This window comes from Miscanthus floridulus, chromosome 17 (genome assembly GCF_019320115.1).
Source record: "Miscanthus floridulus cultivar M001 chromosome 17, ASM1932011v1, whole genome shotgun sequence".
Taxonomy (NCBI): Eukaryota; Viridiplantae; Streptophyta; class Magnoliopsida; order Poales; family Poaceae; genus Miscanthus; species Miscanthus floridulus.
The window spans coordinates 18,049,696-18,073,127 of record NC_089596.1 but is presented as its reverse complement, the minus strand read 5'-3'; the positions used below and the strand labels follow the sequence as shown (position 1 = coordinate 18,073,127).

The window sequence follows — 23,432 nt, the reverse complement described above, 5'->3', positions numbered from 1 at the left end:
TCACTCATAGGACTTGTGACCTTCCTTGTGGCACACGTAGCAAACCATGGTTTGTCCTTCATCAAGCTTCTTCACTCCCTTGACGATGTTATCTTGATGAAGTTGGGCTTGCTTCGCCTTGCCTTTCACTTGAGTCAAGTCTTTGGTGATGAGAGCTACTTCTTGCTTGAGTTGCTCATTCTTCTTTGCAACCTCTTGTGTGCATGTATCTACAACAACTTTCTCAACGTAAACTTGATTGCACAAGGATGAGTCTAAACATAAATCATTACAAGAAGTATAGGTATCCTTTTTAGACATGTTAGAACTTTTCTTTTTAGATGCCTTGGTGGGGGTTGTGCTAACGGCTTCAAGATTAGCAACTTTATTAGTTATCTCATCACAATGTTTGCACATGATTTCCATTTTAGCAAGCAAAGATTTATATGCATCTTGTGAGCTAGCTAACTTTTCTTTTAATTTTTTATTTTTCTTTACAAGTTGCTCATCATTGATTGTGCATGCATTTGTTGTTGCACTAGCCTCAAGTTGCTCAATTTTAGTAGATAGTTGAACATTAAGATTAGTAAAATTCTCATATTATTCAAGTAAAGTTTTGTATGCTTCTTGTAAATTATCTAGCTTTTCTTTAATCTTTTCCAGCTTCTTTTGTTGACTAGTGTAAACTTTAGTATAATTAAGATTTTGTTGCACAATTTCTTCACAAGAAGACATTTCATCATCACTATCACTCTCACAAGAGGATGAGCTTTCGTTACCTCGTGCCATAAGGCATACACGTGAAGAGCTTGATGATGAGTGCTTGTGCCCTCACCTCTTGTGATGGTGTTCTTCTTCACTTGAAGAATCATTCCATGACCTTATTGATGTGAGGGCTTGGTTCTTGCATGTCTTCTTCTTTGTCTTGGGTGTGGGCTTGTTTGGACAAACTTACATAAAGTGCCCCAACTCGCCACATCCATAACATCCTCTTTTTCTTTGCTCATTTCTTTGATTGGTGAAGATAATATCTTGAATTTGGATGGGCACACCCTTGACATTGAGCCTTTAGATCATCTTCTCCACCTTGTTGATAAGTTTGATTGATTCTTCATCAAGGTCAGAGGTGGAGGAGGAAGATTGATCATCATTACTTGAATCTTCATCATCATCATCATCCTCACCTTCTTCTTCTTCTTCACTTAAGGAGCTTGAGCTTGTTTCAACTTGCTTGCCCTTCATCTTTTTCTTGCCACATGCAAGAGCTTTTGCCTTTGCTTGATGAAGAGGCTTCTTCTTGACCCATCTTGAGTGACATTTCAAATGCCACTATCTTGCCAATGACTATGGCCGGGGTCATATTGCTCAAGTCCTCCATGTTATGAAGAATGGTGATGATGCTTGCATATTTCTTTTGTGGTAGCACGGAGATGATCTTCCTCATGATGTCTGCATCATCTAGCTTTGTTAATCCTATAGAATGGAGCTCATTGATAATTAGATTCAAACAAGAATACATATCACGAACAAGCTCATCATCATTCATTTCGAAGGAATTATAGTTTTGTTTAGCTAGACAATGTTTTTGCTCATGGACATTACTTGTGCCGTCATACAGCTCTTGAAGTTTTAACCAAATTTCATGTGCCGTATTTAAAGTGAACACTTGGTTAAACACATTCATGCTAAATGATTCAAACAAGCAATTTTTTCCTCTAGCATTGAAATGAATTTCCTTTTCATCACTCTTTGTGGGTTTATCGGGATTCTTAATGGGTTTCATCCCATCTCGAGTGACTCTCCAAACTCCCAAATCAACCGCCTCAAGGTAGCAAGCCATTCTAGCTCTATAATAGAGGAAGTTAGTGCCGTCAAAGTATGGAGGCCTAGAGGTATCCATCTCAACCACTCTAAATAGCGTCGGCTCAACGACGGTTAAGCCAAAGGTCCAAATTGAGCCAACCAGCTCTAATACCAATTGAAAGGTGGACCGTGACGCCTAAGAGGGGGGTAAATTAGGCAACTCAAAAATCTAACTCTAAACTATGGCCTCTTTTTCTAACCCTAGCAAAACCTATGCAAAAGATAAACTATCTAAATGTGCAACTATGGTTTTGCCAGTGTGTTGCTATCTCTACCGCAAAAGGAGTAATACAATCAATGTAAATGCGGAAGCTAAAGAGCAAGGTAGAGATATGCAAACTCCCGTCGATGACTCTGGTATTTTTACCGAGGTATCGAGAAGCGCGCAAGCTTCTCCCTAGTCCTCGTTGGAGCCCCTCGCAAGGAATCCCTCGTAAGGGCCAAGCTCCCGGTCGGGTAACTCCGTGGATAGCCTTGGGCCTTCCCCATGCGCAAGTGGGTCTCCGACGTGCCTTCTGGCAAGCCTCTCTCGGATTCTCCCCGCTGTCTTCACTATCAACCTTCCGACCGAAACATCACGGGCCTTGTTCCCTCCGGTACACGGTGACAGCCACACCACAAACTCGGTTGGTGTGATCTCGCAAGACTACAAGCCCCTCCGATGTACAACAATGGTGCTCGCAAGCAACGAGTGGTAAGAGGTATACAAACCTCACTAAACACTAGGCCTAAACCTAGAGCAAGCACATAAGCGGTGATCTAATCAACCTAAGCACTTCGCAAAGCACCTACGCTAATCACCTAATAAAACACTAAGCACTATGCAAGTGGAGATCACTAAAATAGTGTATTAATATCCTTGGTATGTTTCCTTAGCTCTATACTTATCAAATGACCGGTTGGGGGTTGTATTTATAAGCCCCACTGAGAAAGTAGCCGTTGGGGACGAAGTCCCACTTTTCTGCTATTGACCAGACGCTGATCACGTCCTGATCGGACGCGTCCGGTCGTCCCAACCGTTAGAGCCGCGATCAACTGATCGGACGCTGCCAGCGTCCGGTCACATGCCACCGGACACGTCCGGTCGTATTTTCGCCGCTCTGGAACCTCTCTGTACTCGATCGGACGCTGCTGTCCTGCGTCCGGTCGGTTCGCCACCAGCATCCGGTCTAGCGTCCGATCGCTGCTGCTGTTGTCGAGCCTCTGATCGAAGCATCCGGTTACTTTTCTCCAGTATCTGGTCCAGCGTCCGGTCGCTGCTGCTATTGCCGAGCCTCCTGATCAGAGCATTCGATCGCTTTCCTCCAACGTCCGGTCGCTTATGTGAGCTCGTTTCTTTGCGATCTTGCGTGCGGCTTAGTTCCTATCTTCGTGCTTGGACTTTGTTTGATATCTGGGGTCTTCTCTTGTGCTCCTAAGGTCTTGCTTAAGGTGTTGATCATCGGATCATCACGTTGCCTTTATCCAAGTCACGTCTTGTATCCTATTGAACTACAAAACAATCACTTGCAAATTCATTAGTCCAATTTGGTTGTGTTGGTCATCAAACACCAAAATCCAAAGTAAATGAGCGTATGGTCCATTTTCCTTACAAAAAGCTAATATAATTCTCAATTAATATAAATGCTTTCACACCTATTCCTTATGCTTCAGCATGTTTTCAAGATCATCGGCTGTTAAGATCTGCATAATTAGTATCTGATAATTGTCGATAATGTTTATTTTATTCGCTCTGCATTATGAACATGCTGAATATCGACTCTTTAGTTGATATCCTTATCTCATCGGCTATTTAGCCGTACATTTGGAACTGTCTGGCGCAACACCGGCATGTTTCACTTTAAATTACCGATCAATCTTTTCTCCTTGTCAATTACAGGGTCAAATTGACTGACACGCCTCAGGTTACGACCGGTCCTATGTTCCTGAAGTCCTGGGAGATCTCGGGATCTGCTCCACGCGGCTTCTCCAGGCTTGCTGCCGTGTTGGCGGCGAGGCCGACGCGCGCGCCATGTTTATTTTTCGATGTCAACAATTAGTCATTTAAATTCTATAAAATTTGTGTCTCCACCCCAAGATGTATTTCAACCTGGAGCCCTAGATTTATGAAGATGGCCTAATAATCAATCACCTTCTTGGTGTAAACCAAAGTTGGCCATATCTTTGTTTGGCTATAGCCCTTTTGACTCTTTGAGGGTAACACTGTTAGCCATTTCTAGATCTCACTTAAAGTTATACTCCACAAACAATCTTTAGCTTATGGTCCAAAATTAACTGACTATTTATTCCATTGCAGTAATTAAAAATACAATCTATGACCTAGAATTCTCACTTTTAATGAATCAAATGAGTATTTTGAATAAAATGTATATTAACATAAAATTTTGAACTTAACATGCAGATATAAGTTACAGTAGCTAATAAAATCAAATGTAAACTAAGTTAGGAGACATGTAAGATGCTAATATCTTAAAACACATGAAAGACACACTGATCTAGGATGTAGAGGAATAAGAACCATGTATATGTATGACAAAATACACATTGAAAAATGACAGGTAAGTTTATCATTTCTAGTCCTCAAAAATAAAAAAAAATAGAGCACAAAAGGTAAATTGGAACGCCGCATGGTATACTCCTCAAATATTGAGGACGTGTTTGGTTCACACGCTGTCTGGCACAATGTGCTTTCCATTGTTGAGAGAGCTTTGGAGCCCCTAGCCGATCCTGTTTTGCTCCACATGGTGTCTTCATTGGACTTGCCCATAGAGCATGGGGCCTCTTGTGAAGATATATATTGTTATGGTGAAAAATATATCCAAGGAAGCTGGGAGGTCATTTGACAGGGCTCCTCGGAGAAGATTCTCCATGAGAATTACTTATCATCCGCCAAACAATAAAATTCTGCTTAGATTTTAGTGGAGAATAGATAAGAATAATCACTTCTCCATTTACATTGGGAGCTAAAAAACCCGCTCCCCACTTCTCCCTATTCAATCTCTACCATAATCACTCCATAATCAATTCTCACCTGATCCCTACTCTGCCTAACATAATCAATAGAATCACTATATCAAAGAATCAAAGGATCTAGAGCTAAGAATTAAGGAGTGGAGCTCTATCAAATAGGCCCTGAGATAGATACATATAGGACAGTTGAGGGCCCTATTGTTGCCATCAATGTAGAAAAAGCCCAAGATACGAAATGATCCACCGACGGAGGTGAGACCCCACATGGAGATCATCACTTGAAGATGGAAGATTGTACAAGCCCTGCTACACATCCACCACCGATGACACTAATGATGAGACGCCGACACAAGTTTTTATGACAAATACTTAGTGATTGTTAGGAGTAACGGGAGGAGATACAATTCAACAATATACATAGTGTATGAAAGATTGTTGCTAATGGATCTCCTTGAGTCATTGATGCGTACAGAAGGTCATGCTTTGTGGGATGTGTGGAGAGGATCTCTTTGCCTGTTCGCTAGACTCTGCTGATATTGTTGAACCTTTCTTATGTTGTTATCAGTTTAGTTGTCATTGTCTTGTTGTTTACCTTGGTGGTTGCTTGACTTTTGTTGTTGTTATTGTCTGTAGTTATCTTCGTCGCTGCTGTTGTCGTTATTCGTCCTTTAGAACTAATGTTGCTTCGTTGTATTGCCTAGTCTGGATTTCTTCCTTTTAATATACTCTACAGTTCTCTTGTCTGAGTTATTTAAAAGTGCTTATCCAGATGTTTGAGTTTATGTGATTGTTGTGGAGATTGATGCATGAGGCGTTTCTTATCTAAAGGCCTCAAACCAAAAAATAGAGAGAAAATTTAGTGAGCGGTCCTATGAGATAATTATGAGCATCCGCCGTGAATTCACGATACGTGTCAATGCGCATGTATCTAATGAATGTGAAGATGGTGGCTTTTCTTTCCAAATATTTTCTCCTAATATTTTAAATGTTGGAATTATGCATATATATAAACGTGTGTCACGAATTTTCAGTACGTGTCTATAGACTATAGTTGCTCTATGAAGACCGTTCCTACTATTTCCTTCTCCCAAGTCCAAACAGCGGAAGGCTGAGCTGGCGCGCTGTTTTTTATCTCGTTGATTCGCCGGAAGTTTTGCCACCTATATAAGCAGGTTCAGACAGTGATGCTATGCTACTAGAGAGGTCCAGTGGGTGTAGGCACGTTAAGCGGCGGCCGGCGGGCGTGCTGGTTCACCGAGCGGCCGGACTGGACGCGTGGGCGCAGCAGATGCGAGCCTCCCGCCACGTCCGCCGCCACGCGCCCACGCCTGCCTGCCTCGCCCCCTTGTTTATATGCCTCCCTTCCACCTCCCGCGTCTCCCTCACCGTGCCATGCGCACTGCTGCTTCGTCTCCTCCACCTCCCTGCTGTTGCTAGATCACCATCATCACCACTCCGACCGACGCTCAAGCTCCTCCCCAACCTGCAGTGCAGCCCCAGCAGCAGAGCACGCCTCGTTCCAGGCAGTAGCCCCACTCCGGCGGCTCGCGCCATGGCGTCGTCCCAGAAGCAGTTCCCGCCGCAGCAGCAGGGGTCCCAGCCCGGGAAGGAGCACGCCATGGAACCCCGCCCGGAGGCCATCATCCAGAATTACAAGGCGGCGAACAAGCTCAAGGACAAGGTGGCGCTGGTGACCGGCGGCGACTCGGGCATCGGGCGCGCGGTGTGCCTGCTGTTCGCGACGGAGGGCGCGTCGGTGGCCTTCACGTACGTGAAGGGCGCCGAGGACAAGGACGCGGAGGAGACGCTCCGCGCGCTGCGCGACATCTCCTCCCGCACGGGCGCGCGCGAGCCGATGGCGCTGCCCGCCGACCTCGGGTACGAGGACAGCTGCCGGAAGGTGGTGGAGGAGGTGGCGAGCGCCCACGGCGGGCGCATCGACGTGCTCGTCAACAACGCCGCCGAGCAGCACGAGCGGCGGTCCATCACGGACGTCACCGAGTCCGACCTGGACCGCGTGTTCCGCACCAACATCATCTCCTACTTCCTGGCGACGAAGCACGCGGTGGCGCACATGGCGCAGGGTGGATCCATCATCAACACGGCGTCGGTGGTCGCGTACAAGGGCCAGAAGACGCTGCTGGACTACACGTCCACCAAGGGCGCCATCGTGTCGTTCACGCGCGCGCTGGCGCTGCAGCTGGCCGACAAGGGCATCCGCGTCAACGGCGTCGCCCCGGGGCCCATCTGGACGCCGCTCATCCCGGCGTCGTTCGGCAAGGAGAAGGTGGAGCAGTTCGGGTCCGAGGTGCCAATGAAGCGCGCCGGCCAGCCCGCCGAGGTCGCTCCCAGCTACGTCTTCCTCGCCAGCGAGCAGGACTCGTCGTACATCACCGGACAGTTCCTCCACGTCAACGGTACGAGCCGCCGCCGCCGCCTGCTGCTTTCTACTACTTGCTGCATTGGTTCTCTCTCTGCTAGCTAGGCACTAACCGCTGCGTGTGTTTATTTGCAGGAGGCGTCATCGTCAATGGGTAGAGAGAAGCTAGGTAGACGACGACGATCTCGGGGATCGCCGGCGGCGCGGTGGTATGAGGTGTCGCCATGGGAGTAGCGTCCTTTTGGGGTGTGCGTCGTCGTGTCCAAGTCTGTCGAAGGGAAGGAAGTGTCGAGTACGTGTACGTGCAGACAGCCAGGGTTTTTTTTATACAACAGCAGACAGCCAGGCTTTGAGTTGAGTTCAGTTGTAGTGGTGTGTGTTCACTGTCCAGTGTGGCTACTCTGAGCTAGCAGCACGTGTACAAAAGGAGGAACGTGTCTGAATAAACAAATGTCTGCAGTGCATGCCAACTTACGTGGCATCTTCGTAATGGATCGTGCTGTGTGTGTCTGCCTCTTTTATAAGTTTGGCCATTCTTTAGACATGTTTAATTGTTATGGGCGCACGCTGTCCAACAGTAAGACATTGTGTGCAACAAACAAGAGTTAAGAGCGACTTGCGTCTCTCAGGTCATGTGCGCGCCAGTCCGCATCGCCCGCGACTCCGCGAGGTCTCCGAATACGGACGCGACTTGCTTGGGCATTCCATCGAAACCAAGGGACGGGGACGTCCCTTTTGCACGGCGTGCGGCACCGTCAAGTGGTCTGCAGGTGGCGCGGTCGATGAGCTCCGTGGGCGGGCACCGGCGCTGGAGAGGAGCTCCACAGGTGCGTGATCTGCGCAGGCGAGGAGCTCCGGTGGCGGCCGGCGGCGCCGACGAGCTACTCCTAAAAGGTGGCGCGGGTGAGCAGTTCCCGGGCGGGCGTGAGGGCGGCTGCACACAGGCCAGCCGTGCGAGCACCTCCGTCGGTGTGGGCGAGCAGGCCATAGGCGGCGCGGGACGAGAAGCGGTCGCTCGAAGCGTCGGAGAAGATTAGACCGGTGACAAAACGAAAAGGAGTCTGTACTACACAACCATGCTTTTTAATACGGAATTGCTATATCATGCTCGTGTGTTTCTTTTGTCTGCAGCACACGAATTTCTTCTGCGTTGGATGAAGGATGGACGGTGTGGTCTGTTCCCACTTTCGCTGGTTTCGTTGTGAAGCTGAGGTGTGGGGCCCACTTTGGCTTTACTGTTTTGAATTGGGAGTCGAGCCCATCCATTTCCCCACCGATGTGCATCGTCTTCATCCCCACTTTGCTCTGCCTGCCGACGCGCTCCCGAGGCGATTTTGTGCTTCGATTTGGATCCAGAAGTCGTGCTCCGGCGAACTCGTTCTTCTCCATCGCGGACTCCTACCGAAGGTGTGTACTCAGATCCTGTTTCGTGCTGGTGGTGTAGATTTCGTGGTTCTGTACTGTGTTGTGGGAAGGGGAAACGTGTTCGTCCCCGGCGATTCTCTCGCCGTCGCTTCGATTCAAGAGGCGACCTTGGTGCTCCGCCCCTCCCCTTCTCTGTGTGTCTCCTCCCTCTCACTGATTTGGTTTTTGGTTGGATTTGGGGATTTTTTGTGTTGTGGCGGCTGTGGATTTGGTTGCAGCCCAATCCTCTCCGCATCGCTCAGTGGCGCAGGCAGTGTCCTCGCCGCTGCTTTGGATTTGCACCGCGCACAGGCTGGGGGGGGGGGGGGGATGTTGTCGGGCAAGCAGCGGGTAGGGCGGAGCGACTGCGCGCTGTTGCGACTTGCGAGCGGGTTGAGACCAGTTGCGCTACTGCTGCTGTGGTCGGAGCTAGGTAGCAGCAGTAGCTATCTCACTAGCAAGCTAGAAATGGGGCTCGACGGGAGCAGTATAGGCGCCGGGCAGCTGCAGCTTGCCTGCCTATCTGTGTGCAGATCGCAAACACACACACACAGCTACAGCTTGATTGAGGATTGTCTCTGTGTTGAATATTATGTCGTGTTGTTGAACGATTGTGATCCTTTTGCTCTGAGGCGCATTACTTTCCTGTTAGTACTAAATTCTAGGATCTCCGGTCTTTGCTTAGAAATTAACTAAACTCTGAAACTATGTGCTGTAGCCTGTTAGTACTAGTTGTTGATTTTAATTCTTCCTAGCCATTGTTCAAATGAAATCATTCTGTACTATGTCTACTGATTTTAGTGTCCAACGGTGGGATGGCTACATGTATTTACAGATTGATTTTCAGTTTTGGGGTCGAAGCCCATCTAAATTGCTAGAATTGGTGTCCAGGCAGCCTGAACTTTTTGAGATGCCCGTGTTCAGTATCCAATGTTTGTCTATGTACATGTGAGATTTAATTTGCCAGCTTGCAATAGTTAGGGCTTGTTATTTTATTTCTTCTTTTTCCCTATTTGTACTTTGATGGGCTGCAGCTAGCAATGAGGTCATTAACCAATTTTATAAAAAAATTATTAATTTTTCATTGTGCAGACCTATATGCCTGAGATAGTTAGATTTGTTTAGTCTTGGTCTATGGCCTCATCAGCGCAAGAGTGTTGAATCAGACATATATGTCTGATTGAAGAGTGTTTGTCTATGTACATGTGAGATTTAATTTGCCAGCTTGCAATTAATTAGAACTTTTTTTTTGTTTCTTTTTTTTCCCTATTGTACTTTGACTAGCTGCAGGTAGCAATGAGGTCATTAACATGATTTTTGAAGTTCTTTATTTGGTGCAAGAACTGAAGTAGCATGGATTTTGTCATTGCTACATTTGATACTAAAGGGTCTTTGACTCCGAGGTGCTGTTGGTTAGCTCGAGAATGGCACTGCTCATTGTTTCTAGGAAAAAGATACTACTGTAGCAGTGAGTTAGGTTCTAAGCATTGGGTATTCTAGAACCTGAATAAATAAATAAATAATATATATACACAGATCTGCATATGTGTGTGCAACCTGCATGTTGGAAAGTGGGAACATGTGCTTCTATTGTCTTTATTTATTTGTCAATTCTTTTTCAGTCTTATTAGGTGAAGTATCGCTTGTTTTATTTGCAAAATGTAACTTTCTTGTCTTAAAAAAATTGAAGCGTCTCACCTAGTGCTCTACTCTATTGCTTTTGGCGAACGAGTGGTGAGATCCATCAATTAGTAATAATACTAGAACTTTTCTAATAGCCCGAGGCAAATCATTTCTCCCTTTCATTACTGAAGCTGCACTTGCATAGCAATACTCAGTATTTAGCTCTTCAAAGTTGATAGCAGAGGCATAAGTGTCCTTCAGTATTGTCGTTGATGTGTCGTTAGCTCTATAGCCTCATGCAAAGCTAACCTCTGCTTTACATACAGTTTACTACTATGTTTCAGAGATTTCAGGCTACATCCCTCAATAATAATTTAACTAATTCTTGGTAGGAGGCTGTTAGAGATTTCAGGCTACATTGTTTGATTGTAGATGTCTGGCTAGGTTAGCTAATTCTTGGTACATCCCTCCATACATTTCAGATATTTTCACATTTGTCTTTTTTGTCAGAAGTGTAGGAACTTGGCCGTTAATTAATCTGTAATTTGGTTCTTTATGTGATACAATTTGGGCACAACTCGTGAAGTGTCTTCTACGACGCAGTGTCTGGCTAGGTTAGTTAATAAGATCAGCCCTAGACCTCTCAAATCTATCAGAATTAGCATGGCTTTTATGAGACAACAGGAACTTTATTCCCTGTATTTTTACTTGTTTGGACAGCTAGAGACATTTTAGTTTGGCTGGTCAATGCTAGGAGTATAGTTGTGGTTGTAGGATCTAGGACAAGAGAAATCTTGTAGTCGCCAAATTTGAAGGCATTCTCATTTGGTGACAAAGCCTGAGTCACCACATGCGGTTTTTGCCTCTCAATAGGTCATGTTTTTTATAACCTCATCGTTCATCAATTCTTACATTTGATTTTGTTAAGAATTGTAGTACTATGACATCATACTGTCTAGTGGTTAATGATTGTGTTCTTCCTGATATCTTGCAGATAAATTCAATAGGATTTCCTCCCAAACTGTTTAAGGACAACTATGGCTACTATTCAAGATATAGGACTCTCTGCGGCTATCAACATTGCATTTGCTTTCCTTCGGCTGCAGCCAATCATGATAGGGTTTACTTCCCAAAATGGTACCTGAAAGGCTCGAGAGAGAGTTCAAGTCATGGGGGTACATTTGTCCGAAAATTTGTCAATTTGGACATGCGTTCATACTTGAAATTCTTAAGTTGGATGCCTGCTGCTCCAAAATGCCTGAAGATGAGTTGATTAGCCATGCAGGTCTAGATTCAGCTGTGTATCTGAGGATTTACTTGGTCGGGTATGTGACTTGTATACCATGTACAAGCAGTCCAACATTAGTTTTTTGAGCAAAACAATTGTTTGACCTGCATGTAAATATTGCAGTGAGGTTGCAGTGAATTTTTTTTTGTTATGTAGCCATGGAGGATGATGAATTTATACTGCAAACTGCATTAGAATTCTACTGAACGGTGATTTCATTCTATTCTTTTATGTACAAGCACCATTTTCTTGATTGCATATTTATTAGTAGTAAATTGCACAGTTCAAATACTGCAATTATTGTGTGTAACATGTGCAATATCTAGTCTTTATAAATAACTTTATCACTATTTTGTTTTCCTTTTTATATTTGATTAAGCAGGAAAAACATATGTTTAGGAAGTTTGCCTCTATGGTTGAATCTGTTATATGCCCCCACATTTTGCGTTCAATATCCCTTTCAGTGGGGTGCTTCAACTTTTGATGCAGGTGAAGCTTTTGCAATGATGGCAGCATCATTTGTTGCTCTCTTGGAGGTTTAGCTCGCTGCTCTTAGAAAAAAAAACAAATATTCCAGCACATTATTGCTATGTGGGTTTGTATGGTGATATAATAATGATCTCACTAACTGGCTATTCCTTGTGTTTGTAGTGCACCGGGGCCTTCATTGCTGTCTCTAGGTATGCTAGTGCTACACCAATCCCACCCTCTGTTCTTAGCTCGATATTGGCTGGCAGGTACATGTTATTGTTTCATCTACCATATGTTCAGGCTCAAGCACCATTTTACTGGAAGCACAGTGAATCACCCTCAAAGGACTCCAAGACCCTTCTCTTTGGTGACAAGCCGGTCACCGCCTTTTGCATCAGGTACTCTCCTGTCACCTCTCCTGCTTATTTCATACATGGATTGAGTTTATTTATTCAGGCTTTAGCTTTGAGCTTGTGAGTTGGATGCTTGAATTGCTTCAATTCTACAGGAACCCTGGTTAGATGGGCTGAGCTTGTGATCTGTGATTGTGCTTCCATAGATAAAATTGTGATCTGTCCTTCCATAGAAAAAAATGTTTCTCTGTATTCTGTAATTGTGCTTCCATTGAAAAAACTTATGATCTGTCCTTCCATAGAAAAAGATTGTCTCTTGTGATCTGTGATTGTGCTTCCATAGATAAAAATTGTGAGCTATCCTTCCATAGAAAAAAATTGTCTTGTGATTTGTGCTAACACATCTTGAAATCTGTTAATTGTGATTTGTGTCAACACACACCTCTTATTTGTCCTTGTCCTTTCATAAAAAAAATTGTATCATGTAATTTGTGCTAACACATCTTGAAATATGTTATTTGTGATTGTGCTGCTCCTCCCTCTCTCTCTCTCTGTGATTGTGCTGGTATGGGGAGAAATTGTAAATTGTCCTTCCATAGAAAAAATTGTCTCTTGTGATCTGTGATTGTGCTTCCATAGAAAAAAGTTGTTTCTTGTGATATGTGATTGTGTTTCCATAGAAAAAAACTGTGATCTGTCCTTCCATAGAAAAAAAAATTATTTCTTGTGATCTATGATTGTGTTTCCATAGAAAAAATTATGATCTTTCCTTGTGATCTGTTTATTGTGATATGTGGTAAAACATGTTTAAATTTGTTTATATATATATACTATCGTAGCAAGTGCCAAGCCCTGGTAAAGGAGCAGGGTTGTAGTGATAGTACCACTGGTAGCAATCCATAAACAACTTTATTCTCAGCAGGCTTCACTAATTTTTTAATTATATACATGTACAGTATAATTGCATTAACAGAAACTACTAATTGCACTATTTCAATTTTGCAATTTTCATATTTGAGTTTTGTAATTTTTTTAAGAACATGAATATAGAAATGCATAACAAATTCCTTTACATAACATATTTCTTTTGTAATTTTAGTTGAGGATTAGGTGTATTTGGTGAGTGGTGTGGCTGCAGAAGTGCATCTACCGATCAAAGCAGCATTGTGTAACAATTTTTTGATTTAGTTCAATTTTTCTGGAGTGTGTTTATGATCTCCTTTTATCCTTGGGTAATCTTCCTGGAGTTTGGTTGTATTCAGAGTTAGAGTAACTTTGAAGGATGATATGAATTTCTTGTGACCTGTATACTCCTGTAACTAGAAGCATTCTTTATTTCAGTTGTGCGTTGTTACTAGTGGAAGTTAGTGCACTGTTTCCATCGTAGTGGGATCCTGACCCAATCGAGTGTCCATCCAACCAACCCAACTAACTGTACTGAAATGCCATTGCTTTCAGGATGGTACGGTTAGTAATTTGAGGTTGGTGGTGGGTTACCTAGTGATTTATTGAGGTGGATTATGTATTTATATACATATATAGTATAATTGCAATAACAATATGTAGTATTTGCACTATTTGAAATGTGCAATTTTTGCATTCTTGTTTTGTAATATTTGAAGATGATATTCATTGTGCATTTTTTCACCGAGAACATCTCATTATGTGTGAGTAAATATTTTGTGTCAGTAGTAATTTCATCAATATAATGCAGTACACTTAATTTGCATATAAGATTGTGCAAAATGTAGCAGCAATCAGGAGAAACGCAGGATGGAGGCAGAAGCAGGAGAACAAGCGCAAGATGGAGGCGCTCAACCTGCGCCACCTCTCCGCCGTCATCAAGGAGGCCCCCAAGACCCCTTCCCCACTGGTGTGATGCCACGCCCGCTTCTGCCTCCTTCGTTCGTCTTCACCTGCTATATGCGCCGCCGTTAGTCTGACTGACCCTTTGTGAGCAGAAGCCGAAGAGGCGCAGGATCATCGAGGACGCAGTCGTGGTTCCCTCGCCTCCCAGGAGGTCCCGCCGGCTTGCGCAACTCCCTGAGGTCAAGTACGCTGAGGTATCTGTCTTCTTTTGCCTGCTCTGTCTCGTTTTCCTTTTGGGCTCTAATAAATGCACATATTTCGCTATTATTTTAGTGATTTCCAGACGTGTTTGTGTGGCCAATGAACATGGTAGTTTCTTATTTCGAGCTCAAGGCTTCCCATTTCTTTCCACCGGAAACAGAGCAACATTTTATTTCTCTGCTCTTAAATTGAAACATTGTGGCGTGTACCAACCCATGTGGCCATAAAAAAAGCACAATCTGTTCAGTTTACGAAACCATGTGATTTTGGTAAAGGCAACTGAAAAGTTGAACATTTGTGTGCTGCAACAGATTTTTTTTTCTTACAAAATCGTTTCAAAAGTCATTGGTTTACAAATGTTTCTTCTGATAATCATCCTGTAATGTAACATGGCACATCGTGCCATTTTGCCTAGCATCCATGTCATGAACTATAAATTTGAACCATTTGTTTTTAATGACAAGTTGTATTTGCCAACAGATAGCACCACACACTGCAGATAGAATGACAAGGTATGTGGACATTTGCTAGCTGCCTAGCCTGACCATAGGAGCTATAAACATATGCTCTGCTCCTCTTAGGTAACAATCCTGTTGTTCCGTTTCTTCCGTAGGTCTCCTAGAAAACCAGCTGACCTCATCTACATGGCAAGAAGCGGAACAATTTCCATGAAAGCTAGGTTGGAAGGCAACAAAAAAGGCCGATGAGCTAGAATCACAGCTTGACCCTGACATCCCATCCTTTGTGAAGGCAATGTTGCATTCACATGTGGTTTGAGGTTTTTGGCTGGTGAGTACTCAGCTCTACACCCGTTTGCTCTCCCTAGCAACTTATGCCATGTGCTGGTTTTTCTGTATGTATGATCGAAAGGGTCTCCCGAGCCATTTCTGTGACACTTACATGCCGAAGCAAGACGCCATTATCACCTTGCTGGATGAGAAGGATGAAGAATTCGACACCAACTACCTTGCCTACAAGAAGGGGCTAAGTGGCGGATGGGCTGGTTTTGCACTATGCCATGGGATTCAGGATGGAGATGCAGATGTTTTTCAGTTGATTAAGCCCACGACCTTCAAGGTACTATATGCTTTAAGTGCAATACTGTTTTTCAGTAGTTCAAAGCATGTTTTTTTTCATTTATAATGTCAGTGCTCATTTACCAATGAATTCGTCTCCCAGGTGTATATCATCCGAGCAGCCTCTGATGATGGCAGTGAGCGAGATGAGTGACTGCATCACGCACAGCCGTACTAACTTAGCAGGACGTGGAATGTGGGATTTTGTGTGTTGCATTCTCTTAAAACACACGTTTTTTCCGGTGTTTCAATTCGTGTGTTTCTTAGGCATCTAACAATCATGTGCTAACTAGTCCAAAAACACGTGGTTTTTCCTATGTTGAAATCTGTGTGTTTTACATACAGCCAACAACCATGTGCTGGCTTATGTTAAAACACACATGTGTACAGTAGACAGACTCTTTTAATAAGAGTCTGTCTACTGTATACACATGTATTTTAACATAAGTCAACACATGGTTGTTGGCTGTATATAAAACACATAGATTTCAACATTTGAAAAATCATGTGTTTTTGGACTAGTTAGCACATGGTCGTTAGATGCCTAAGAAACACACGAATTGAAACATTGAAAAAAAAACGTGTGTTTTAAAAGAATGCAACACACAAATTCCATCAGACAAACAAGGCACACAATTATTGTTCAGCCCAATAAAGATATGCCAGAGAGGCCCACTAACTAAAAAGACAGAGATGCCTAATATCAGCAAAGAGTAGTTTAGCCCAGAGCCCAATAACTAAAAAGACAAAGAGGCTCACTAAAGACATGTCAGCACATAAACCCAAAAACATCCATCTATATACTTGGGAAACAAGCCGGGCAAACAGGGGAAGCCTCTGCCCTCAGTGGAGATCAGATCTCTTTGTGGGGACAAGCAAAGCACTGCTCTGCATGGAGATAAGATCAGATCAGAGCAGGAGAAAGGAGAAAACAACCGACAGATCAAAGATGAAAATCTCCTCTGCGTGGGGGCAAACAGACCAGAGGAAATGGGCAACCAACCAACAGATTGAAGGGGAACCACTAACCTCAATAGCCAAGGTAAGCACACCGACTTCCTCGTAAAGATGTAATCCAAGATTGCTAGTATTTGCTGTAACCAAATTCTGGAATCAGAAATACAGATTCGTAAATTAAGGTACTCAGGAAACAAAAATACAGAATACCTAAAAACAAATTGCATATTTCAAATACTGCAACTGGTATTTGCTGCTAATGTAATTATACTGATTAAACAAGCATTTTTGAAAAAAGGTAAAGTGAAGCTTATATGTGTTTTTGTTTTGTTTCTCTAAAGTTATTTAAATTTTCCACTCTTGACCTTTTGATTGAGACTCGGCAGCTAGAAATCATAAATAAATTTATATTCTGTATCTGACTCTTGTCTTGAAGACAAGGTGCTAGCTATAGGTTGACTTACACCTTAGTAACAGAAAACAAGTATGAAAAGCAACATCAACATAGAATGGACAGTGATTACCTCTTAGTGAATAAAGAGGCATGAAATCTTTAGCCATGCCATCTGCTTTATAACTGCAAGACAATAAGTACCATCTGGATCAGGTTTATTTTTTTAGATGAAGACATGGGTTTATATATATGCAAAACCTCAAATCACAGGTGCCTGATATATTAACCTGATCCTGTAATCCTATGCTCACACTAATCAGAAGACTAATGTACCTAATGCATCTGACATTTGACGACAAGGCAAGAAGAGATTATCTTACTGTCACACCAATTACTTCATCTAGATATTACTTCATCTAGATATGTTAGGTTGAAGGATGAAAGGAAGCCAAACAAAATAGGTTTCCTCGTCGCTAAAGCAACATTTTTAGATTCCAGCAAAAGCTACAAACCTCACGAGGTCGTAGAGAAACACTTCCCTTATGGCAGTAAGGCTATGGCCCAGCAAATCCATAAGTGCCTCACCAACAAGGTAGTAACAGAAACAAAATAGCTACATGTACTGGGAAAAGGTCAAGTGGTTTGATCACCAACAAGGGAGTAACAGAAACAAAATAGCATTCAAAGAGTTCTACAAATTTACACTAGTTACCTGTATTTACGTTTGCTTGGCGGTTCTACCACTGGCGGTGTATTCTCTATATTTGCGACATCCTCCTTGTCCTCAACAGTAGGAGCCACAGGAGGCTCAATATTCTTTACTGGTGCTTGGCTAGATTCCTCTAGACACAAACCAAATAACAGGGCAGACAGTATGAGATGATTGAACTGAAACATAACTATTCTCCAGTACACAAGGCTGCTACAAACATTTCTCAGGCAAGGCAGCTAAGTGGACAAATATCATTAGAAAATAGCATGCGCCACATTGCATTCCCAATTTAACCCCCCCCCCCGTCACCACATGCACACTGTTATTTCTTGTTAACACTAGCTGAAGTTTATTTTGCTCACCAGCGATGCGCTCTTCACATTCCTTCAATAGACGAGTAAACCTTGAATCACCTGATGCATAGGAAGAACCCAACTCAACAGCAGCCTTTGCAGTTTGGTATTCTTCAAGCTTAATGCATGCAGCACCGTAAACAAGAAATAACTTAGTACATAGACAAAAATGTAGCAGAGGGAATTATGGGAGTGTTCATGTATAACTTTTATTGAAAAAAGAAGAGTGCCACTAACCATTTCCGGTAGTAGGCTTTATGCATCGTAGGATCAAGTTCAACAGCTTCTACAAGTTTAGTTAGTAATTCCTTTAGTGCTATACATTTATTGTGTTCAAAAACAAATATGCAAGCCAATGATGGTAGCATGAATAACACTACAAACTATGCTTTCTATTTATAGCTGATTCTAACTACTTACAATAGCCCTACTGTGTGTTAGATGCATGGAATATGTAATGATGACAAACCTTCTAACTGTAAAAATATGAAATCTAGATGTTTTAACAGAACATGAATATAGAAAGAAGAACAAGGCTGTAAGAAATGTCAGAGGCACAATATCAGATTCACAATTATGAGGATATGATTCGCCAAGAAGAAAGCAACAATGATGTAAAATTACTCATAATTCAAAACAGTTGACACAAACAATAAATAAATGAGAACTAATGGCTTCTTCATTTTCTTGTAGGTTTCAATTGCTTCCCTTATGCAACTAATACAAGCACCAGTCGAGTTTGATCAACTACTTGAGGTAAGAAACACAATTCAATGATGCAATGAAAAGCTATGTAAGTACTCACCTGCTTGCTTTTTTTTACGAAGCAGAATAATATGTATGCCACAACAAGTAGATGTGATGATTATCCAACATCAGTGAAGTCACAAGAAGCAATTAAGGAAGTGCAGTCAACTTCTTACCAAATATTTGCAGGCACAAATTGTTCCAGTGACCTTTCAAATACCTACAGATACAAAAAGGTGAGCAAAATCATTGCTTAGAATCAAAAAATGCCAACATAAGAAGGTTGTTTTTCGACTAGAATATATTTCAATGCAGGGAGGCTACACTAAACTTATGATGGAACAGATCAGGAACTCTCAGGAAGATAATCAGACTGACTGGAATACGTAGGTAAAATTTTATAATACCAGTACACAAAAATTACAATTCAGACATATGTAAATTACACACATATGTGCAATGTAATTTTAGCATAACGGTACTTTAATTTCAATGCTTCATTATAAACTGTGCAGCAACATGAAGAGATGCAAGGATCATTAACAAAGATGATACATGGAAATGACAGGAATGAGGTAAAACTATATTATATATGCTTGTCAGACTAGTTGTTTTATATTATAAATGGTAACCATTCTCATTATCAAACAAATAAAACAGAATATGAGACTTGAAGATCTAGATAGAATCTTTGGACCACAAACTAACTGGTCAATATCAGAGTCAAGGCTGTCATATGAGGTACATATAGACAACTGAGCCAATTGGATTACATTTATAAGCAATACAAATATGTACTGGCATCAAAGTAAAACTTATCTTTGCAAAACTAGGATGGAGAAATGGCAATCGTCGCTGATGATGATGGAGCAACGACAAGCATAGCTGATGATGATAGATATGAAATTCAACAATATCATTGGCAAACTGATGTATTCAATAACATGGACATTGATGAGGTACATAAAAAATAATCTCTTCAACTATTTCAGTCCACACTGAAAAAATATTTGTATTATAAATCGCATTACTCAGAAACTGAGACTGCTGCTAATATATTTATAGGTGCAGCATGAAAATCAAGATAACCAACCAACAATGGGAGAAAATAACTTGAGGATCATAGCAGTAGAACCAACAAGTTCAGATATTACATCAACAGTAACAGATGATAATGAACATGTAAATGGCAGCCAGGAACTGACGGAGGAAGAGATTGAAGAATTCATAAAAAATAAGCAGGTTACAACATCTGAAGGCAACAATGCACCAATCAACAGCAAGTACACCCCACAGCTATCGATGGAATTTAAAAGTAGGGATGATGCTCACCATTTCTTCAACTTCTATGCATTCCTAGCCGGATTTCAAGTTGCCATAACACATATGACAAGAACTCAAAGTAAGAAGAGAAATAATGAGGTAGTCAAAGTGACAATGAGATGCACTCGTCAAGGAAAAGAAAAGGAACCAAAGTGTTTAGAGCAAGAAGAAGCTGAAGTAGACAAGGATGTTGGAAAGAAACCGGTAAGAAGAAGGAAAACAAATGTTCAGCAGAAGTCAGATTATCCTTGTGTTATGATGGTGAAAGAAGGAGGTGTATGGAAGGTTAAAACTCTTGATTTGGAGCATAATCATGAGCTATGCCCCGAAGACAGGGATCAACTATTTTCTGGTCACAAGTATATGACAGAAATGAAAAAAGGACTTATCAAGACTCTGAACGATAACAATATCCCGACTAGGAAGATGGTTTCTATTCTATCGTATCTTAGAGGGGGCTTACAGCTCTACCGATGAAAAATAAAGATATCAGCAACTACAGGACAAGGCTAAACAAAGAAGTTAAAGGATCAGATATGACACAAGTACTGGATTATTTTAGAAAGAAACAAACTGATGATTCGTCTTTCTTTTACAAGTTTGATTTAGATGAGGACAAGAGAGTGAAAAACTTGTTCTGGACAGACTGTTCTTCTATGAAATATTATGCAGATTATGGAGAATTTGTAAGTTTTGACACGACATATATGACCAACCGATACAACTGACCTTTTGCACTATTTGTTGGAATCACCGGACATGGGCAAAGTTGCCTTTTCGGATGTGCTTTCCTACATGGTGAGACAGTGGACACTTTTAAGTGGGTAGTTCAAACTTTCCTTGAAGCAATGGGAGGAAAACACCCTCAAACAATCATCACAGACCAAGACATGGCGATGGAATCAACAATAGAGCAAGTCTTCATAAACACAAAGCACAAAAATTGCTTGTTCCACATAAAGACCAAATGCTACAATAAGAATGTCAAGGTCTTTGCAGCAAACGAAGGACTATATGAAGACTTTGAAGATATAGTGAACAATAGTCTAACGGTGGAAGAATTTGAGCGACTTTGGAAGAGAATGATTGAGGAAAGAAACTTTCAAGGGAATCACTAATTTTCCAAGATGTGGGAAATGAGGAAAAGGTTTATCCCGGTCTACTACAAAAATGACTTTTCCCTTTCGTACAGACCACATCCAGGAGTGAGGCAACAAATGCGAGGTTCAAAGACAATATAGGGCCAACCTATAGTATCATCAGCTTTCTGAAAGAGTACAATCAGATTGTTGATACCATAAATCAAGCAGAAAGGCTAGAGGACAGCTATAGCAAGCAGAAAAGGCCAAAGGAATTTATATTCGGCTACAGAATAGAGCAGCAGGCACAACAGCTATACAACAGAAATATATTCAAAAAGTTCCAGCTACAACTGAAGGCAACATCAAGGTTGAACTATAGGGAAACTGAAGATGGAAAAACATTTGAGGTGTGGCAAAAAAGTAACCAGATTCAGGAGGTTCATAGGTTCAGGAGGCATATAGTAAACACTGAACTAACACAAGGTGAAGAAGAATTTACCTGCATATGTGCAAAATTCAGCAAAGATGGCATACTCCGCTCCCATATCCTGAAAATAGTCATTGAAAAGGAAATCAGCACAATTCTAGACAAATACTTCTTAGACAGGTGGAGAAAACATGATATGAAGGTACATGTTGAAAGACAAGAAGAAGAAACAGTTGAAACAAGCTCATTGTTGAGATTCAACATATTATCCAGGAGATCAACAATACTGAATTCAAAAGGATTAAAAAATGAGAAAGCCATGGAATACCTTATGGTAGAATTTGACAAGATGGAAATCAATTTAGATAGAATGCTATGTGCTCAACAAACAGATGGAGCACAAAATGACCACCAAGGAAATGAAGGAGAAACTATAGCAGCACAAGCTAGAGATCCACAGACTGAAATAGATGATCCAAAAAGAATTCAGAGAAAGGGAAGGCCACCTAAACCTGTCAGAATGAAGACACATATAGAAGAAATAAAGAAGAAACTGGTGGCAGCAGAAAAGAAGAAAAAGAAAAAAACAAATGACACAGACAATGCAGGTATAAAATTTAAGGACATACAAATAGAATTTAAGTACATACAAATACAATTTGAATCCAAATGCAAAAATTCTTATTTATGTTAACTAATAATGTTTTGTAGGCTCCCCGATGAAGCCAAAAAGAAAGAAGAGGAAGGAAACATCAAATGGTAGCACTGATCCCGAAGCCACAACACACTAAGGACACGGTGATCAAAGACATGCAGCAATTCACGATGATCAGTAGATAGAAGCAAAATTTAAGTAGCCAATATATTTATGTAATTTAAGTAATGAGTAGGATGTTACAAATAGTAAATTAAATTATGCCTAGATCTAAAATTACATATGCTAAGAACTACAATTGCAGTGCCCAATATTTGCAATTTACATTATCGGTGATTGCAATTGTGTAACCAAATTTTATATTTGTCTTGTTTTCATCAGCAGCAGGTAATAATAGTAACAGAGCACTTGAAAATTCATTGAACTCTTGGAAAAGATCCATCTACTACTGGATAGGGAGAGGACATGTGTGCTACTGCCTACTAGCATCTATCAACCAAACATTAAAATGAAGACACTCCACATATAAGAATGTGCTACAAAGAGACTAGGCCATAAGTATGTGACATTGCTTCCAAATTGTTTCTGGTAATACTGCTACCATCAAGAAAAGAAATTTGATACCTCTTGATCTAACATTTGTATAGAAATCAAACACATACCCCAAAGCCAAATCTAGCACCCACAAAAATGAAACACAGCCCCACTCACACACATATCCCAAAGCCAGCATACAAATGTATAGAGCTCTAACCTAGGTAAGCAGAGTTTCATCAGTAGGGAGCTAAAGATCCTCCTTGGTGCCTCCACTTTCAGTCAGCAAGGCTGACCTGCGTTATGTGCTGACCAAGTACAGAGTTAAAAAAGAAAATTAACACGAGCAGATTAACCTGTGCAAACAAGCTACTGAGAACTACAGATATAGCTCAAGCAACTAAGTAGCAAACACCAGATATCAATAATTATAGCTATTGTGGTGCATGTCAGAAATAATTACACCTACTGTGGTGCATGTCAGAAATACAATATCACTTTAGATACTGCAGAAAATAATTATAGCTAAATGCGTCTGTTGCTGTGCAAAATAAGCTGTTCTGAAGAGAGTAAAAACAAAAACAAACCTGCTGGTTTCTATCTCCATGAATACAAGTAGCTAGAAACCCATTCATGCACAACCAACTTTTCAATGAATTAGCACCCCTCTTGGTTTCCACAAGGATAAGCATGAGAGTTTGCTACAACAGAAAAGATACAAGAAAATGAGTACACAAATATAAACTATGAGAACAAAAAACTGATAGTGAA

The 23,432-nt window shown here is 41.7% G+C and overlaps 3 protein-coding genes across 8 annotated transcripts; all 3 read left to right on the top strand.

The window, feature by feature from the left end:
- The first annotated feature begins 6,213 nt into the window (after nucleotides 1-6,213).
- Nucleotides 6,214-7,627, top strand: LOC136518841 (glucose and ribitol dehydrogenase homolog). Its single transcript, XM_066512528.1, has 2 exons — nucleotides 6,214-7,229; nucleotides 7,328-7,627. Exons 1-2 carry the CDS (start codon nucleotides 6,365-6,367, stop codon nucleotides 7,348-7,350), a joined length of 888 nt encoding a protein of 295 aa, XP_066368625.1. The 5' UTR covers nucleotides 6,214-6,364; the 3' UTR covers nucleotides 7,351-7,627.
- A 286-nt stretch (nucleotides 7,628-7,913) lies between these two features.
- Nucleotides 7,914-22,524, top strand: LOC136516517 (uncharacterized). 6 transcript variants are annotated; one of them, XM_066509923.1, is made up of 19 exons: nucleotides 7,914-8,599; nucleotides 11,214-11,544; nucleotides 11,890-12,043; nucleotides 12,159-12,187; nucleotides 12,279-12,376; nucleotides 14,083-14,204; nucleotides 14,293-14,394; nucleotides 14,882-14,913; nucleotides 15,015-15,190; nucleotides 15,272-15,478; nucleotides 15,581-16,519; nucleotides 18,587-18,649; nucleotides 18,724-18,876; nucleotides 18,956-19,030; nucleotides 19,156-19,215; nucleotides 19,301-19,381; nucleotides 19,474-19,599; nucleotides 19,706-22,080; nucleotides 22,184-22,524. In XM_066509923.1, the coding sequence occupies exons 2-9, from the start codon at nucleotides 11,354-11,356 to the stop codon at nucleotides 15,106-15,108; spliced, it is 822 nt and encodes a 273-aa protein (XP_066366020.1). In that variant the 5' UTR covers nucleotides 7,914-8,599; nucleotides 11,214-11,353; the 3' UTR covers nucleotides 15,109-15,190; nucleotides 15,272-15,478; nucleotides 15,581-16,519; nucleotides 18,587-18,649; nucleotides 18,724-18,876; nucleotides 18,956-19,030; nucleotides 19,156-19,215; nucleotides 19,301-19,381; nucleotides 19,474-19,599; nucleotides 19,706-22,080; nucleotides 22,184-22,524. The 6 variants fall into 6 exon arrangements, with proteins under 6 accessions (XP_066366020.1, XP_066366019.1, XP_066366018.1 ...); XM_066509922.1 differs by lacking the exons at nucleotides 7,914-8,599; nucleotides 11,214-11,544; nucleotides 11,890-12,043; ... (3 more) ...; nucleotides 14,293-14,394; nucleotides 14,882-14,913 and having other exon boundaries at nucleotides 15,116-15,478; nucleotides 18,986-19,026; XM_066509921.1 differs by lacking the exons at nucleotides 7,914-8,599; nucleotides 11,214-11,544; nucleotides 11,890-12,043; ... (3 more) ...; nucleotides 14,293-14,394; nucleotides 14,882-14,913 and having other exon boundaries at nucleotides 15,116-15,478; nucleotides 18,986-19,030.
- On the top strand, nucleotides 20,723-22,263 carry LOC136515332 (protein FAR-RED ELONGATED HYPOCOTYL 3-like). Its single transcript, XM_066508957.1, has 3 exons — nucleotides 20,723-20,761; nucleotides 21,156-22,080; nucleotides 22,184-22,263. Exons 1-3 carry the CDS (start codon nucleotides 20,723-20,725, stop codon nucleotides 22,261-22,263), a joined length of 1,044 nt encoding a protein of 347 aa, XP_066365054.1.
- Nucleotides 22,525-23,432: the final 908 nt, after the last annotated feature.

Bases quoted from the DNA above. Each gene is read 5' to 3' on its own strand.
- LOC136518841 (XM_066512528.1), top strand. From the start codon at position 6,365: ATGGCGTCGTCCCAGAAGCAGTTCCCGCCGCAGCAGCAGGGGTCCCAG. The intron at 7,230-7,327 runs GTACGAGCCGCC...GTTTATTTGCAG, and splicing joins ACAGTTCCTCCACGTCAACG to GAGGCGTCATCGTCAATGGG.
- LOC136516517 (XM_066509922.1), top strand. From the start codon at position 19,168: ATGCAAGGATCATTAACAAAGATGATACATGGAAATGACAGGAATGAG. The intron at 19,382-19,473 runs GTACATATAGAC...TTGCAAAACTAG, and splicing joins AGTCAAGGCTGTCATATGAG to GATGGAGAAATGGCAATCGT. The intron at 19,600-19,705 runs GTACATAAAAAA...ATATATTTATAG, and splicing joins ATAACATGGACATTGATGAG to GTGCAGCATGAAAATCAAGA.
- LOC136515332 (XM_066508957.1), top strand. From the start codon at position 20,723: ATGGGCAAAGTTGCCTTTTCGGATGTGCTTTCCTACATG. The intron at 20,762-21,155 runs GTGAGACAGTGG...CCTTTCGTACAG, and splicing joins CGGATGTGCTTTCCTACATG to ACCACATCCAGGAGTGAGGC. The intron at 22,081-22,183 runs GTATAAAATTTA...AATGTTTTGTAG, and splicing joins AAATGACACAGACAATGCAG to GCTCCCCGATGAAGCCAAAA.